Source organism: Equus caballus, chromosome 16 (genome assembly GCF_041296265.1).
Source record: "Equus caballus isolate H_3958 breed thoroughbred chromosome 16, TB-T2T, whole genome shotgun sequence".
Taxonomy (NCBI): Eukaryota; Metazoa; Chordata; class Mammalia; order Perissodactyla; family Equidae; genus Equus; species Equus caballus.
In genome coordinates, this window is record NC_091699.1 from 57,959,272 (window position 1) to 57,973,567 (window position 14,296).

Here is a 14,296-nt window from a genome sequence, read left to right on the forward strand (position 1 = left end):
TTGTATCTGGCTTATACATGATGCAACTTTAAATTTTCCTCCATTATTTTTTAGTATTATTTGCTTTAAACAAGATAAAATCCATACTGGATTTCACTACATGCCGAGTAAAGTATCTGACTCAGAGGGAGAACAAGTGTCCTCAACCTGTGACCCCTCACAGGGATAATAACAGTAGCCAACTTTATTGGAACACTTACTCAAAACCAGATTTGGTCTCAGATGCTTCTCATGGATTATCTCATTGTATTTTCACAACAACCCTGGTAGACTGTTATTTTGACAACAACCCTCAGTAGGTACCTGGTAGGTATTATTGTTATTCCATTTCTCAGAAGGAAAAACTGAGGCACAGGAGATTAAATAATTTGCCCAAGGTCATAGAGGTGAGTAAGTGGCAGCATCGAGATTTGAACCTAGGCCAATTGGCTCCAGAGCTCACACTTCTCAACTCCTGGGCTAAACTCCCTCACAGGACCTGCTGATGTGTGTGAGAGAGTTTGCGTGTTGAATGTATGTGTATGTATGTGGGTGTATGGGAATGTGCACAAGAGCGAACGAGAGAGTGTACGTGCACACACACAAGTGATAAGCAGAACCTAGGAAGGTCAGGGTCTTGCCTCCATGTGTTCACCCCATACCATGTGGTCCTCCACACCAGTGTTCACCCCGCAAAAGGTGGCCCACTAGGTCCACCGGGACCCTCTAGCTCTTCTGAATCCTCTCGTAGGCTGCAGACTTAGGTAGAAGGAGAGGTCCCAGAAAATGTGACTACTCTTCCTTAGAAAGTTCCCCACTCCCTGAAAATCCAGAGATGTGAAAAAGATTCCAGTAGGTTCTGGAATACTGTGAAACCAGCGTGCCTTAGTTTTGGCAGCCCCTAGCCTAAGAGTCACATTCTATTTAAAGTTGATTTGCAAAGAGGAAATGGAAAGAGAAGGGAGAGTTCATTCTCCAAGAAGTCAGCATAGACTACAGAGAGCCTTACGAAAGAGACCTCTGAGCTCACGCCCTGATTTTACCTTGGAAAAGTTGAGGCAAGAAAGAGAAAAGGACTTTACCCCTGTGAAAGAGCACAGTGCCATTTTCTAGAAAGAAAGGCAGGCATTGTTTGGTGCTTATGATGAGTTAGGGGCTTTATAAGTCTTATCTCTGCATCACAACAATGCTATGAAGTTATCAGTCACCCTCACAGCCCAAAAGAAGGCACTAAGACTCAGAGAGGTTAAGTATCGTGCCTGAGGTGGCATAGCAGGTGAAGCTGGAGCCAGAGTTGACTCAGGTCTCTCTAGGGCACAGGACCTCACCCCCAACCCCTGCCACACCACAGGGCTTCTCTACAACGGGCGCTCAGTAGATGCTCTTTGAATTACACAGTTGCAGTCTTGTGGCAATAGGCAAGTCACTTAAACTCTCAGCCGGTCCCTTGACTGTAAAAGGGACGCAATCGTCTCTGTTTTCCAGGCTGGCCAGAGGCTTTGATGAGAGCAAATGAGAGAAAAGCGCCTGGCCCTGATCTTTGCTTTCTTCCTCCTCTGCCTCCCTCTCCTGCTGGTTATTGCATGGCTGAGCCTGCTCCTGACCTCTCTCAATGTCAGACTTCCATCCTGTTTAAGACAATTAGAGACACTCAGAGCTGAAAGAATCTTGGAGACATTGTATTCCCATTGTTCTTGCTAATAGCTATTATTTATTAATGAATTACTATCTGCCAGGACCTTTGCTGAGAACTGCATAGGCATCATCTCATTTTATATGCCCATTATGCAGATGAGGAAATTGAGGAACAGAGAAGACGCATTCCTTGTCCAACCTTACACAAGCCAGGAAATGGCTGAGCTGGAATTTTTATCTGGGTCTGTGCTGCTCCACAATCCATGCTTTTAAGCTACTGAACCAGACTGACTTCTCATTTCCACTATTATATGAGAATTATCCTAATGATTATCCACTTACTCCACTTCTACCGCCATTCATATGGAAACACTGAACCATGGGTTCTAACGCACATTCCCTGAGCACTGGTCCAGAGATTTCTCTATGGGCCACATGAATGTTCCCATCCATAATCCTTCAGGAGCCTACGGAAAATATAGAAACTGAATAAAAACAAGATAAAAGGATGTGCTGTTTTATACACAAGACATCTTCCTTCTGTCCTATTTGTCATTGTCCCCTCCCCCCAGACACTGCTGAGATGGATCCTTTTTCCACCCACAGGTCTTTACTGTGTTTTTTACTGCTGAAATGGTCTTCAAAATCATTGCTTTGGACCCCTACTATTACTTCCAGAAGAGGTGGAACATCTTTGACTGCATCATCGTCACTGTGAGCCTGATGGAGCTGGGCGCAGCCAAGAAGGGAAGCATGTCAGTGCTGCGGACCTTTCGCCTGGTAATGTTTTCGCTTGGTGACTTGGGGAAACCACCCCCACATCCAGGGAGGCTCACTCCTGGAAACAGACACTGTCTTTTGGAGACCCGGCCAGCCAGCTCCTTCTTCCTTTCTTATCCCTATGGGAGGGGGGCAGGGCATGGCTCCTGGGAGCTGGAGTCTTGGAGCTTTCCACTTACTTACCGTAGGAGCATGCCTTCTCCTCTCTGAGCCTGGGTCCCCTCACCTGCATCAACAAGGGACTTCCCAGCATGCTCCTGTTCTCTTTCAAATAAAAATAACAACACTAATCATAGCAGCTACTGTTTCTTGACCACTGACAATGTGTCGGGCACAGTGCTAAACCCCTGACAAAACATATCTCATTTCATGCTTATGATGACCCTGGGAGAGAGTTGTTTTATCCCCATGAATAGAGGAGGAAAACTGAGACACAGAGTGGTTAGATGGTGACCTGAAGTCTCCCAGCTGCCGAGCGACCTGCATCTCAAAGCCAGGTTGCCTGACTCCAGCGTCCCAGATTCTCTTGCCTCAAGGAGGTCATCCTGATTCCTGGTGCCCCGAATCACAGCCCCAATGTCTTGTGCACCTCAAAAACTGCCTCCAAGTACCCTCATGTCCTGGCTCTTCTCCAAACTCAGCTCCGGGACACCCTTTACAGGAGGAGTCCCCTATTCAAGTTGCTAGTGCCCCGCTACCCACAGGTCACCCGCTCTTATGAGAGCCATATCTATCAGATTTGTCAGATTCCCAAGAGGACAGTCTGAGATAACTGGGGTCCTGCAGTTCCCCAGGCCATCTGGAGGAAGCATGGCACCTCACCGACCCTTGGGAGTAGACAAGAGGCTTGAAGAAATCGTGTGGCTTCTTAGCATGAGCCCCTTGTTCTCAGTATTCTCTCAGTGCCAACAGGGGGCCCTGTGTCTTGCTTCAGAGAGAGATGAAGGAAAGCATGCCTGGCAATCTCACCAAGTCCTCTTCTAGGCCAGAAGGTCTGCTTGGGGCCCTCTTGGGGGAGCCAGCGAAATGGCACTGAGCTCCTGGACTTGATTTACTCGCATCGCGGTGGCAAACTCAAACCCTAAAGGAACCAGGTGGGCAATGAAATCAAACTAGCAAGGGAGAGATATTGGCCCTGGATATTTGTCCCATGGAAACAGACAGGGACGACTCGGTCCTGCCTGGGCAGAGCCAACAGGGAGGACAACTCCAGGGAGGGGCATAGACACAGAAATCAGCATGACTTAAGCCAAAGAGGTGATTTTGTCCATTATTGCCATAGTTTCCAATTTTTCACAAGAAACAGAAATGTAGATCTTTATGTGAATATTTTTAATATTGGCTACGAATCCAATTTTATACGAAGGACTCTAAAGGCAAACAAAACATGTTCCTGGATGCATTTGTGCCATGCGCCATTGGTTTACGACCTCTGCCTGAGAGGATGGTGCTCTCACCATCCTGTGGAGGAGAGGGCAGAGCGAGCCTGCAGAGCTCCTGATGCATAACCTGGAAACCTGAGAAGATCAGAATTAGATCACACTTTCAGATGGACAGATTTCTCTAAGCACCTAGAAAATGAGGACAAGAGGCGGGTCCCTAAGCTAGTGGTCATCAGAAACCATCCATGCACTATTCTATCCTCCCTGTGCCCTGGGAGGGCCCGAAGTTAGTTTCCTAATAAAATATGAACATTTTTGGAATACTTTGGAAAACACAAGCTTGGTGTTTTAAAGTCTATGTGCTACTTTTGTTGGGATTCCATGAAGCCAGCAGTCTCAAACAACCAAAAATAGGCAGTTTTACTCCACAGCCTGGGCCTACAGAATTCTCCAGGTGTCTCCCCTATGCCCCCGTCCTGATCCTGATTGACTCACAACGCCTCGGCCACCAGCCCCACACTTTCTTGGCATCATTTGGTCCTCCGCCTCCATCATCTCCACCTCCCTCGTTACCTGCCTTAGATTTCACGGTCCACCAATATTATGATGCCCTTGAAAACAGACTCAACCACCTTTCCTCTCTGCCGCTTCACACTTTTGTGTTTGGCAAAACCCTAACATGGAATTGAAGCCAATATTTCCCTCTGCCATGTCTGCACCTGAGCTGTGAACATTACCACAGAAAATTCACTCAGCCCAGACATCAGTTTCATATTTTTTATTAGGAGGCTTTATTTTTTAGAACAGCTTTATATTTATTAGAAAAACTGAGCAGATAGTACAGAGAATTCCCATATTACCCCCCCCACACACACACACACATACACAGTTTCTCCGATTATTAGCATCTTGCATTCGTGTGGTGCATTTCTTACAACTCTTCAGTGGTTTCTCATCGCTGTGAGGAAAAAATCCAGAGTCCCCGTGATGGTCTACAAAGTTCTGCATAGTCAGGGCCTGCCTGCTTCTCCAAACATCTCCTCTTGCCCATTTTGCTCCAGCCAGAGTGGCCTCCTTTCTTGTCCTCACATGTAACAGAACTGTTCCTGCCTCCAGGCCTTTGCACGTTTATTCCCTCTGCCTTGAATGCTTTTCCGCCAGTCTTTACTTAGCTCATTCATTCTCATCTTTCCTGGCTCAACTCACACATCACCCCCTCAGAAAGATCCTCCCCAACCACATTCTCTACAGTTGGATTCTCTCATCAAATTAACCTTTTCCCCCACAGTTTACTGTTATTCTGATATTCCATGAGAAAAACAACAGAGCTTTCTTGTTTACCATTCTATCTCAAGGGCCTAGCAGGAGCCCCAGCACATAGTAGGAACTCAATAAATACTTACTGATTGAAGAAAGAAAGAAAAAAAGGGAAGAAGGAAGAAACGGCAATTCTGTGTCTTCATTCTTGCTTCTTCCTCTCTTTTAAAGTACCATTCTTTCTCTTCCTATCATTTAAGGCCTTGATCCTTTAATCCATTGGCCTGTCCTTGGACCAATACTACACTGTCTCAGTTACTGCACTGGCCTTGAATCTGTGTCTATAAGGCATGTCGCCCACCTTGTTTTATTTCCTCAAAAATATCTTGGCCCCTGCACTTCCATATTCATTTTAAAATCAACTTCCTGCATACAAACAAAGCTGTTATCTTTTTCTATTGGGGCTGCAATCATCTACAGATCAATTTAGGAAGAAATATACCCTCACACTATGTAGCCTTCCAATCTATGAAAATAGCATACTCTCCAATTATTTCAATCTTTCAATAGTTTTATAACTTCTCCATAAAGTTTTATAATTTTCTCCACAAAAGATTTTCTCCATATCTTTTGTTAGATTTATTCCTAGAAACTCCTTAGTTCATTATGCTGTTCTAAATGAAATCTCTCTTTTGTGTGTGTGTGTGTGAGGAAGATTGGCCTGAGCTAACATTTGTTGCTCATCCTCCTCTTTTTGCTTGAGGAAGATTGGCCCTGAGCTAACATCTGTGCCAGTCTTCCTCTATTTTGTATGTGGGATGCCACCACAGCATGGCTTGATGAGTAGTGTGCAGGTCCACGCCCAGGATCCAAACCCGTGAATCCCAGACCACTAAAGTGAAGCACATGAATTTAGCCACTACACCACTGGGCTGGCCTCGAAATCTCTTTTTAATGTCCTTTTCTGTCTTTTTTTTTCTTTTTGTAGCATTTTGCTATTTGATATTTTTGTATCCAGAAATCTCTCATTTAATTCTAATGATTTATCTATATAATCTTTTAAATTTTTTACACAATCATATCATATGCAAATAATGAGTTTTGTTTCTTCTTTTCTAATTCTTACACTATTTTGGGTTTTTTATTACATTATTGTTCTGATTAGGACATCCAGCACACTTTTGGAAAGAAGCGTTAATAGTAGACATCCATGCCATTTTCCTGATCTCAAAGAGAATGCTTTCAGTATTTCATCAAGTCCGATATTGAGGGCAGATTATTTTAGAGATTAAAAGAAAAACTTCATCAGTTTAGGAAGCTATCTTTTGTTAAAAATATTTATCACGAAGAAATGATGAATTTTATCAGACAATTGTTCTGTGTTAAGACAATCACATGATTTTCTTCTTTAATCTGTTGAAGTGGTGAATTATATTAATTGATTTTCTAATGTTAAATCAACTTTGTATTCTTTGATAAACCCAACTTGATCTTGATAGATGTTTTATATATTAGAAGATTTAGTTTGCTAATAATGTACTTAAAATCTTTGCATCCATATTGATAAGTAATAGTTGGCCTGTGAGTTTCTTACTCGCACTGTCCTTGACAGGCTTTAGTGTCTAGGTATCAAGGTTATCTCATCTCCATAAAAAGAGGTGAGGAATATTTCTCTCTCCTACACTCAATCTTTGGGTAAGATTGGAATTATTTGTTCCTTATGGGTTTGGTAGAATTCACTAATGAAACAATCTGGAGGTCAAGATTTTTCATTACTGATTTAATTTTTTTAATGGCTCTGGAAATAGTCAGGTTTCCTATTTCTCAAATTGGTTTTGGTAAGTTGTATTTTTCTAAAAATTTTCCTTCTTATCTAAAGTTGGAAGTTTATCAGCAGAAAGTTGTGTGTGCTATGCTATTATCTTTGAAGGGTCTCTATCACCTGGACTTATGTTACCTTTTTCTTTCTTTAAAAGTAGTGATTTGTGCTTTCTCTCATTTTTTTATTAGTCTTGCCAAAGATGGTCAATTTAATTAGTCTTTTCAACGAACCGACTTTTAGCTTGTTGATCCTCTCTACTTCATTAATGTTTGCTACTTCAATTAATCCTGCATCTTATCTTACTTACCTTACTTATCCTCTGTTCTACATATTTTATTCTTTTCCAGCTTCTTAAGATGGAATTTTCAACCTATTTTCTTTTCCAATATATTCATTTAAGACCTCAGTTTCCTTCTAAGAACTGCTTTAATATGTAGAACTTTCCTTATTGTTTGGTTCTAAATATTTCCTAATTTCAAATTTGATTTATTCTTTGACTCAAAGGTTAATTAGAAGCATGGTTCTTAATTTCAAAACATACGTGGTATTTCTAGTTATCTTTATGCCATTGAGTTCTGGCTTAACTGTATTATAGTCAGAGAACATACACTGTATGATTTTAATGCTTTGAAATTTATTGGTAATTTCCTCTTGGCTCAGTATATTGAAAACGTTTCTTATGCACTTGAAAAGAATGTGTCTTCTGCAGTTGAAGGGTGCAATACTCCGCATATGTCCATTGGGTAGAGACAGTTCATCGTGTGGTCCAAATATTCTATATCCCTGCTTATTTTTGTCTGCTTGTTCTAGCAATTACTGAGAGGGTAATGTATAAAAATATCTCCCACTATGATTATGGCATGATCTGTTCCTCTTTATGGTTCTATCTTGAGGCTGCGTTATTAAATGCATACATATTTTAAGTTTTATATCTTCCCAGTAAAGTGAAACCTTTATCAGTAAAAATTGATCTTCTTTATCCCTAGAAATGCTTTTTGCCTTAAAAATCTCTTTTTTCTTTTCTTTCTTTTGGTGAGGAAAATTGGCCCTGAGCTAACATCTGTACCAATCTTCCTCTATTTTGTATATGGGACAGTGCCACAGCATGGCTTGATGAGTGGTATGTAGGTCCACGCCCAGGATCCAAACCCACGAATCCCAGGCTGACAAAGTAGAGTGTGCAAACTAAACCACTATGCCCCTGGGTCAGCCCCTTAAAAATCTTTTTGCCTGGTATTACTATCCATGTTTTAATTTTTTTAGAATTTGCCTGACATATCTTTATCCATCCTTTTACTTCCAGCCTTTATGTATCTTCAGGGTTTTTATATATCTCTTATAAATAGCATATAGATTTTGGGTTTTTATTCAGTTACAACAATCCAAATCATGATCATTTAACTAAAGCATTTGGTCGACTTATTTTACTGTGAATATTGATATATTTGGATGTATATCTATCATTATATTTTGGGTTTTCTATTTCCTTCATCTGCCCTACTATTTTTGCTCTCTTTCTCTTCTTGATTTATTTTGGACTGTTTTTTCCCTTGTACCATTTCCCGCCTTTATTGCTTTGGGAACCTCTATTTTTATTTTTTGAGTAGTTAACTTAGAAATTACAGAATGAGTAGTTAACTTAATCAAAGCCAAAAGTTAGCTAAAATCTTTACTTTCCAGGACAACTTTTCATTCCAATTACCCCTTCCCAACTTACTATTACTTTACGTATTTTCATTTTATCTTGTTTTTAAAAAGCTATATGACTTAATCAATGATAAACAATTCTATCTGTTGTACAAACAAGCCCTAAAACTGAGTAGCTTAACCCAATAAAGACTTATTTCTCACTCACGTCATAGTCTGATGCAAACCAGTCAGCCGTAGGTGTGACTCCTCAAGAAGTGACTTTGCCTCGGTATAACCTTCAAAGCCTGCCTCCTCCCTGTGGAAAGATGGCCAAGGCTTGTTTTAAGTTGTAAACAGTCAATGGTTTTTTCAGTCAGGGCTCACGGTTTCTTTTGTAATATAATTTCTTCAAAACTTACACGGCTTCAGACCACTCTGCATCCCACACACCCATGGTACTTTCTTTGACACGGCTCTCAATTTCACTTTATTTTTTTTTTTTGCTTTCTTGTCCCCACGCCTGTCTCTCTCAACTGGTGGCTCGCAAATGGTGGCTACACCATTAATACAATCTTTGCTAGGATTTACTTCATTTCATTGAAAAACTTAACTGGTCTTCAACCCTTAAAGACTTAATCCTGTCGTTTACTGTTTAAGATCCAAAGCAGTGTACTTTCCTAAAACTTCAAGGCTCTAAACTTCTGGATTCTGTTTCCTTTTGTTTCTTATTAATCAGCCAAACATCCCCTGAGCTAATCTCTTTCTTATTACATCTGAACAGACATAAACAATTCTAACTGGCACAATGCTAAGGTTCTGTTTTAGAAAAGCTTCCCCTAGGACTGCTGGCTCAGGAGGCTCATGACCTGCCCCAGCATTTTTGCAGGTAATAGTTTTGCCACTGCAACAGAGATCAACACTTTCCAAGCCTTCCTATGTCCGTTTCCTTGTCGTCCATCACATGATCACTAGGCCAGGGTCACACATTCAATGTTTTTGAAAGGGCAAAAGCTCTTTTCAAGGTATCAATTTCTACATTACTCAAGATAAGTACGCCTAGTTGAAGTGACAATCTCTAAATCTGTGAGTTAACATAATAGAGGTTTATGTTTCACAGCATGTTCAAAGCTGGTTGGGAAGCTCTCCTGGAGTGTCTGCTCCAGGTAGTGACTCAGGGATCCAGGATGGTGTGAAGTCACTGTCTACAATGGCTGGGCTCTATGGTGGCCACCGGAGGGGAAGAGAAAGCGCGTGGTGTTTGATGGCTATGCCTGCAAGTAGTATACATTAGTTTTGTCTCCATCTCTATTCCATCAGCCAGAATCTAATAACATAACCTCAACTGTATGCAAGGAGAGCTGGAAAGTGGTCTCCTTTTGTGGCTGAGAGGAGCAAAAGCGAGTGGTGACCATATAGCCAGTCTCTGCCCTACCCCAGGAGACATTATTGCCGTATCCATTCAACGTTCGTTTAGACTCATTCCCATCCTTAGCATGTTCTTGCTCTTCATACATTCTTCATATAATATCTTCTTTCTGGGTTCACTTTCCTTCTGCCTGAAGCACACCTTTAGAATTTCTTTTAGTGAGTGCCTTCTGGCAGTCACCTCTCTCAGTTTTGTTTATCTGAAATTTGCCATTCAGTTTGCCCTTGTCTTTGAGAGGTATTTCTTATGGACATAAAATTCTAGTTGATAATTCTTTGACCTCAATTCATTGAAGATATTATTCCACAGTGTTCTGGCCTCTGTTGTTTCTGATGAGCAGTCAGCTTCCAATTCAACTGTTGTTCCTGTCTCTCTGGATGCTTTTAAAAAGTTCTCTCTGTCTTTTGTGTTCTGCAATCTCATTATCATGTGTGTAGGTCTGGTTTTCTTGTTATTAATAATGCTTAGGATTCACCAATCTTCTTCAATCTGTAGATTTTTGATTCTCTTCAGTTCTGGAAAATTCCAAGACATTATCTGGACAAATATAGGCTCCACTACCTTCTATTTCTTCTCCTTCTGGATTTTAATTAGATGTATGTTAAACTCTCTCACTCTATCCTCCACGTCTTTTGCATCATTTTGATATTTTCTATCTTATATCTCTCTGGGCTGCATTCTGGACAGTTTCTTCTGAACCACTAATCACTGCCCCAAATCTGGTGTGAAACTCTTCCATGGAGTTTTTGATGTTGTGTTATATTTTCATTTCTAGAAGTTTCATTTAGTTATCTTTCAAAACTTCTTGATTATTATTTATAGTTTCTTGTTCTCCGCACACACGTTCAAGTCTGTATTTTATTTCTTTAAGCATATTGTATCTAATTATACTGTCATCCATGGCTAATAATTTTATTACCTGAAGAAATGGAATGGCTGTTTCCACATCTCTGGTTTCTTCTGGATCTCCCTCACTCGTGGTGCCTCATTATTTCTGTACTCGTTTGTTTTTTACTGCAACTCTTAGGCCCTTTGAGGGGGATGCTTTGAGACCCGGGATGCAGGTTGGTTCCTTCAGAGGGTGTTTATGTTGACTCCTGGAGGGCACTTTGTAGGATTGCTCTAAATCAAAGCCTCAGCTTGAAATACCTAGGAAGTGTGAGTTCCTGCTAAAGTCCTATGTAAGCACCACTTCGGGGTTTCAAATTCTCGGTATCAATTTTTGCCCCCTCTGCCTGGTGTCTGGCACTACACATTTACTTTTCCTTGCTTTCTCCTGGGTTTATTTCTAGTTTGTCCTCACATGGAGGGTTTGGCTCTTTGGAATCTAGTCCTAATGGGGGGAGAAATTCCTGTTAGACTCTCTACCTTAGCCAGGCCCTGGGCTGTGTTTCCTGCTCCCCAGGCCTCATGAGACCATTAAAACCTATGCTCAGACTCACCCAAGTTTGCAAATGTCTTCAGAGAAAAAGCTAGCTTCAGTAATCTGTTTATATCTCTGAATTCCCATATTTATTTAGCTTTTTACTGAAGAATTACTTTATTGACAGATTATCGATACACTTAAGATTTTGTCATTCAGCACGTTTAGTAATTTTTTGATGGAAAGAGGAAGCCAAGGAGGGCCCAATGTAGTCTACCATATTATCCTGTCTTCTGATAGTTTTTACAAGTGCAAAGCCCACGTCATCACCAAGTGGTGACCTCCCAGTAGAGGATGGATATTAGACTTACCTTTCATTCTATTCTAAAAGTAAAGCAACCTCATTAAAGTAAGTTGAAAAATATAGAAAAGTTTGACTCGAAGATTAGAAATATTTGGATATATTTCTATACAAAATATATCCATGTTACCAACTTGGTTTATTTCCTGCCAGTCTTTTTTCCCTCTAAATAGAAATTTTTATATTAATTATGAGATTAACGAGAGAAATGGTTAATTAAATGTGAAGGAATATTCAGCAGCTATTAAAAGCAATAGTTTATAAATATTATGTGATAATATGAAGAAATTCCTTTAATGTAATGCTAAGCTGGGAAAAACTACAGAGAACAACTGGATGGGGGACCACTCATTCTAGGCATCAGCAAGAGTCAGTCATGTTGTTTGGGACACCACAGCCCAGCAGCAGAAACTCTGTAAGAGTATGTTGACTGACTGACTAACAGTAGGGGCCTCCAACCCCAGACATCTCTGGAACAGCAAGTAGAGGGATCCTGTTTTCTTACCCTTTATAAAGACAACAAAAGAATTAATAGAGAACGACTCCATTCATGCCCTCTAATGAGAATTATACACAATTTGTTTACAGTTTAACATAAGCTTAATTACGGACAACAAACTGCTATCTAAGGGGATTCTAATAGTCATTTCTAAACTCTCCCCCTCCCACCCCACCGGAACCAGTGGAAATTGTTAGCCAAGTGCAATTAAGGCAAGAGGCAGCGCCTGGTCTTTTTGCTCAAGTGTCCCTCAAGTGACCCTCACTGTCTCCAGTTGCACCCCACAGGCTCTGTGGCGTGGTGGGTGGCTGTGATCCTGTGTCAGGGCCCTACTCCAGCCTCTGCTCTTGCACTTATCCAGAGTCTACTGTGAGGATGGAAACTTTTATCAATCACGTTGCTAAGGAAACTGCCTTCTCCCAATATTCTCCACAAAAGGGCTCTGTCCAGTGATTAACACTTGGTTTTTATTTGTGTTGTCAGCTGCCTCTGTCCAGCCCCACAGAACTGGTGTTTTAAGCTCTGCTTCCAGTATGAGGAGAATGAGTTCCAGATTAGGTTTAAAGTGAACATGGACCCCCCCATCACATGGAGAAGCAGATGTGGAACTTCCTGTATAAGAGCATTAAACCTCCTCCCTGAGGACTTACTCACTGCTGTGTGGGAGCCAGAACTGTCACTGCTCTGTTCTGCTCAGCAGGGCAGCCTGGCACCTAGGGCAGAGCCTGGCTCTTAGCAGGTGCTTCATAAACACCCCATGACAGCCAAGCCCAGACATTTCTTTCTAACAAATTGGAGAACCATACAAATGTATTTTTTAAGTGTTTATACATCTTCGTACACGGTGCTTTCACTGTCTTGTAGGACTTAGCACATTTGAGTTTACAATGAAGACTTTTTGGGTCTTTGCCTTGTCTCTGTAACTAAACCATTAGTCCACGAGGGCAGGAGTCCACATACCTCTCTCCATACACCTCACAGGCTAGCACGGTGTCACGTACATACATGGCTGGTGTTCAATAAGATGGGCAGTTTGGTTGGTCAATTAAATAAACATATGAATGCTGAGTCCATAAAATCACAGATACCTACCATTTCAGAGCTGGTGGGGGCAACAGATGGTGTCCACAGCCCCGAGATGAGAAATGCCCCAACAGGCGAGTAGCCAGTACCTCTCAAATGCAGGGGCCATGGCCCCGCTGCAGGAGACTAGCCTCTCTTGGCTCAAAAGTGGACTGTTCTTGCATATTTGTCAGCTCCATCCCACAAAGCATAGGCCCACATTCAGGATGCCTGTGGCTACAGAGCAGAGTACATGTGGCAAGACCATCGGCCTAGAGTAAGACCCCTGACTTTGCCACAATCAGTGAAGCACACTGATATGTAGGGACCATAGAGGACTGGTCATATTTCTGGCTAACTGAGGACACAGGAAGGAAGGTCTCTGCAAGCAGCTTCCAGGGAGCACCCCAAAATAGTGGAATGAGCTGCTTGTGCTTTTCCCAGACCTTTGCTTTCTGGCCAGGACTTGAGATGAAAGATGATAGAACAGCCACCAGGACCAAACACATTCTGTTTCTCTGCAGCTGCGGGTCTTCAAGCTGGCCAAGTCCTGGCCAACCTTAAACACGCTCATCAAGATCATCGGAAACTCAGTGGGGGCTCTGGGGAACCTCACTATCATCCTGGCCATTATTGTCTTTGTCTTCGCTCTGGTTGGCAAGCAGCTCCTCGGGGACAGCTACTGTGACAAGAGGCACATTATCTCTGCACCCAATGAGGAATGGCCACGCTGGCACATGTATGACTTCTTCCACTCCTTCCTTATCGTCTTCCGCATCCTCTGTGGAGAGTGGATTGAGAACATGTGGGCCTGCATGGAAGTCGGCCAGAAATCCATATGCCTCATCCTTTTCCTGTCGGTGATGCTGCTGGGGAACCTGGTGGTGAGTGCTGACCCTCACCGGGAGCACTGTTTTCGGGGCAATGGAGGAGACTCCTGGGTTATCCTAAACGACTCTGTCACGGCACATTTTTATGCCCACATTGTACCTCCCTGACTGAAACATCTTCAACCTTTTCAAAGTCATGAGGGCTACATTATAAGAACTGTCCCCTGGGAGGCATCCTGACTTGCTAGAGTGAGCACATAGGACAGAGAAG

The 14,296-nt window shown here is 42.1% G+C and overlaps 1 protein-coding gene across 9 annotated transcripts in view; it reads left to right on the forward strand.

Moving 5' to 3' along the window:
- SCN10A (sodium voltage-gated channel alpha subunit 10) overlaps window positions 1-14,296 on the forward strand; it is a 110,425-nt gene that overhangs the window by 65,287 nt on the left and 30,842 nt on the right. For all 9 annotated transcript variants that reach the window (XM_070238933.1, XM_070238940.1, XM_070238936.1 and 6 more), the window contains 2 exons: window positions 2,221-2,394; window positions 13,720-14,079. In XM_070238933.1, coding sequence (XP_070095034.1) covers window positions 2,221-2,394; window positions 13,720-14,079 — 534 coding nt within the window. The remainder of the gene's footprint in view (window positions 1-2,220; window positions 2,395-13,719; window positions 14,080-14,296) is intronic.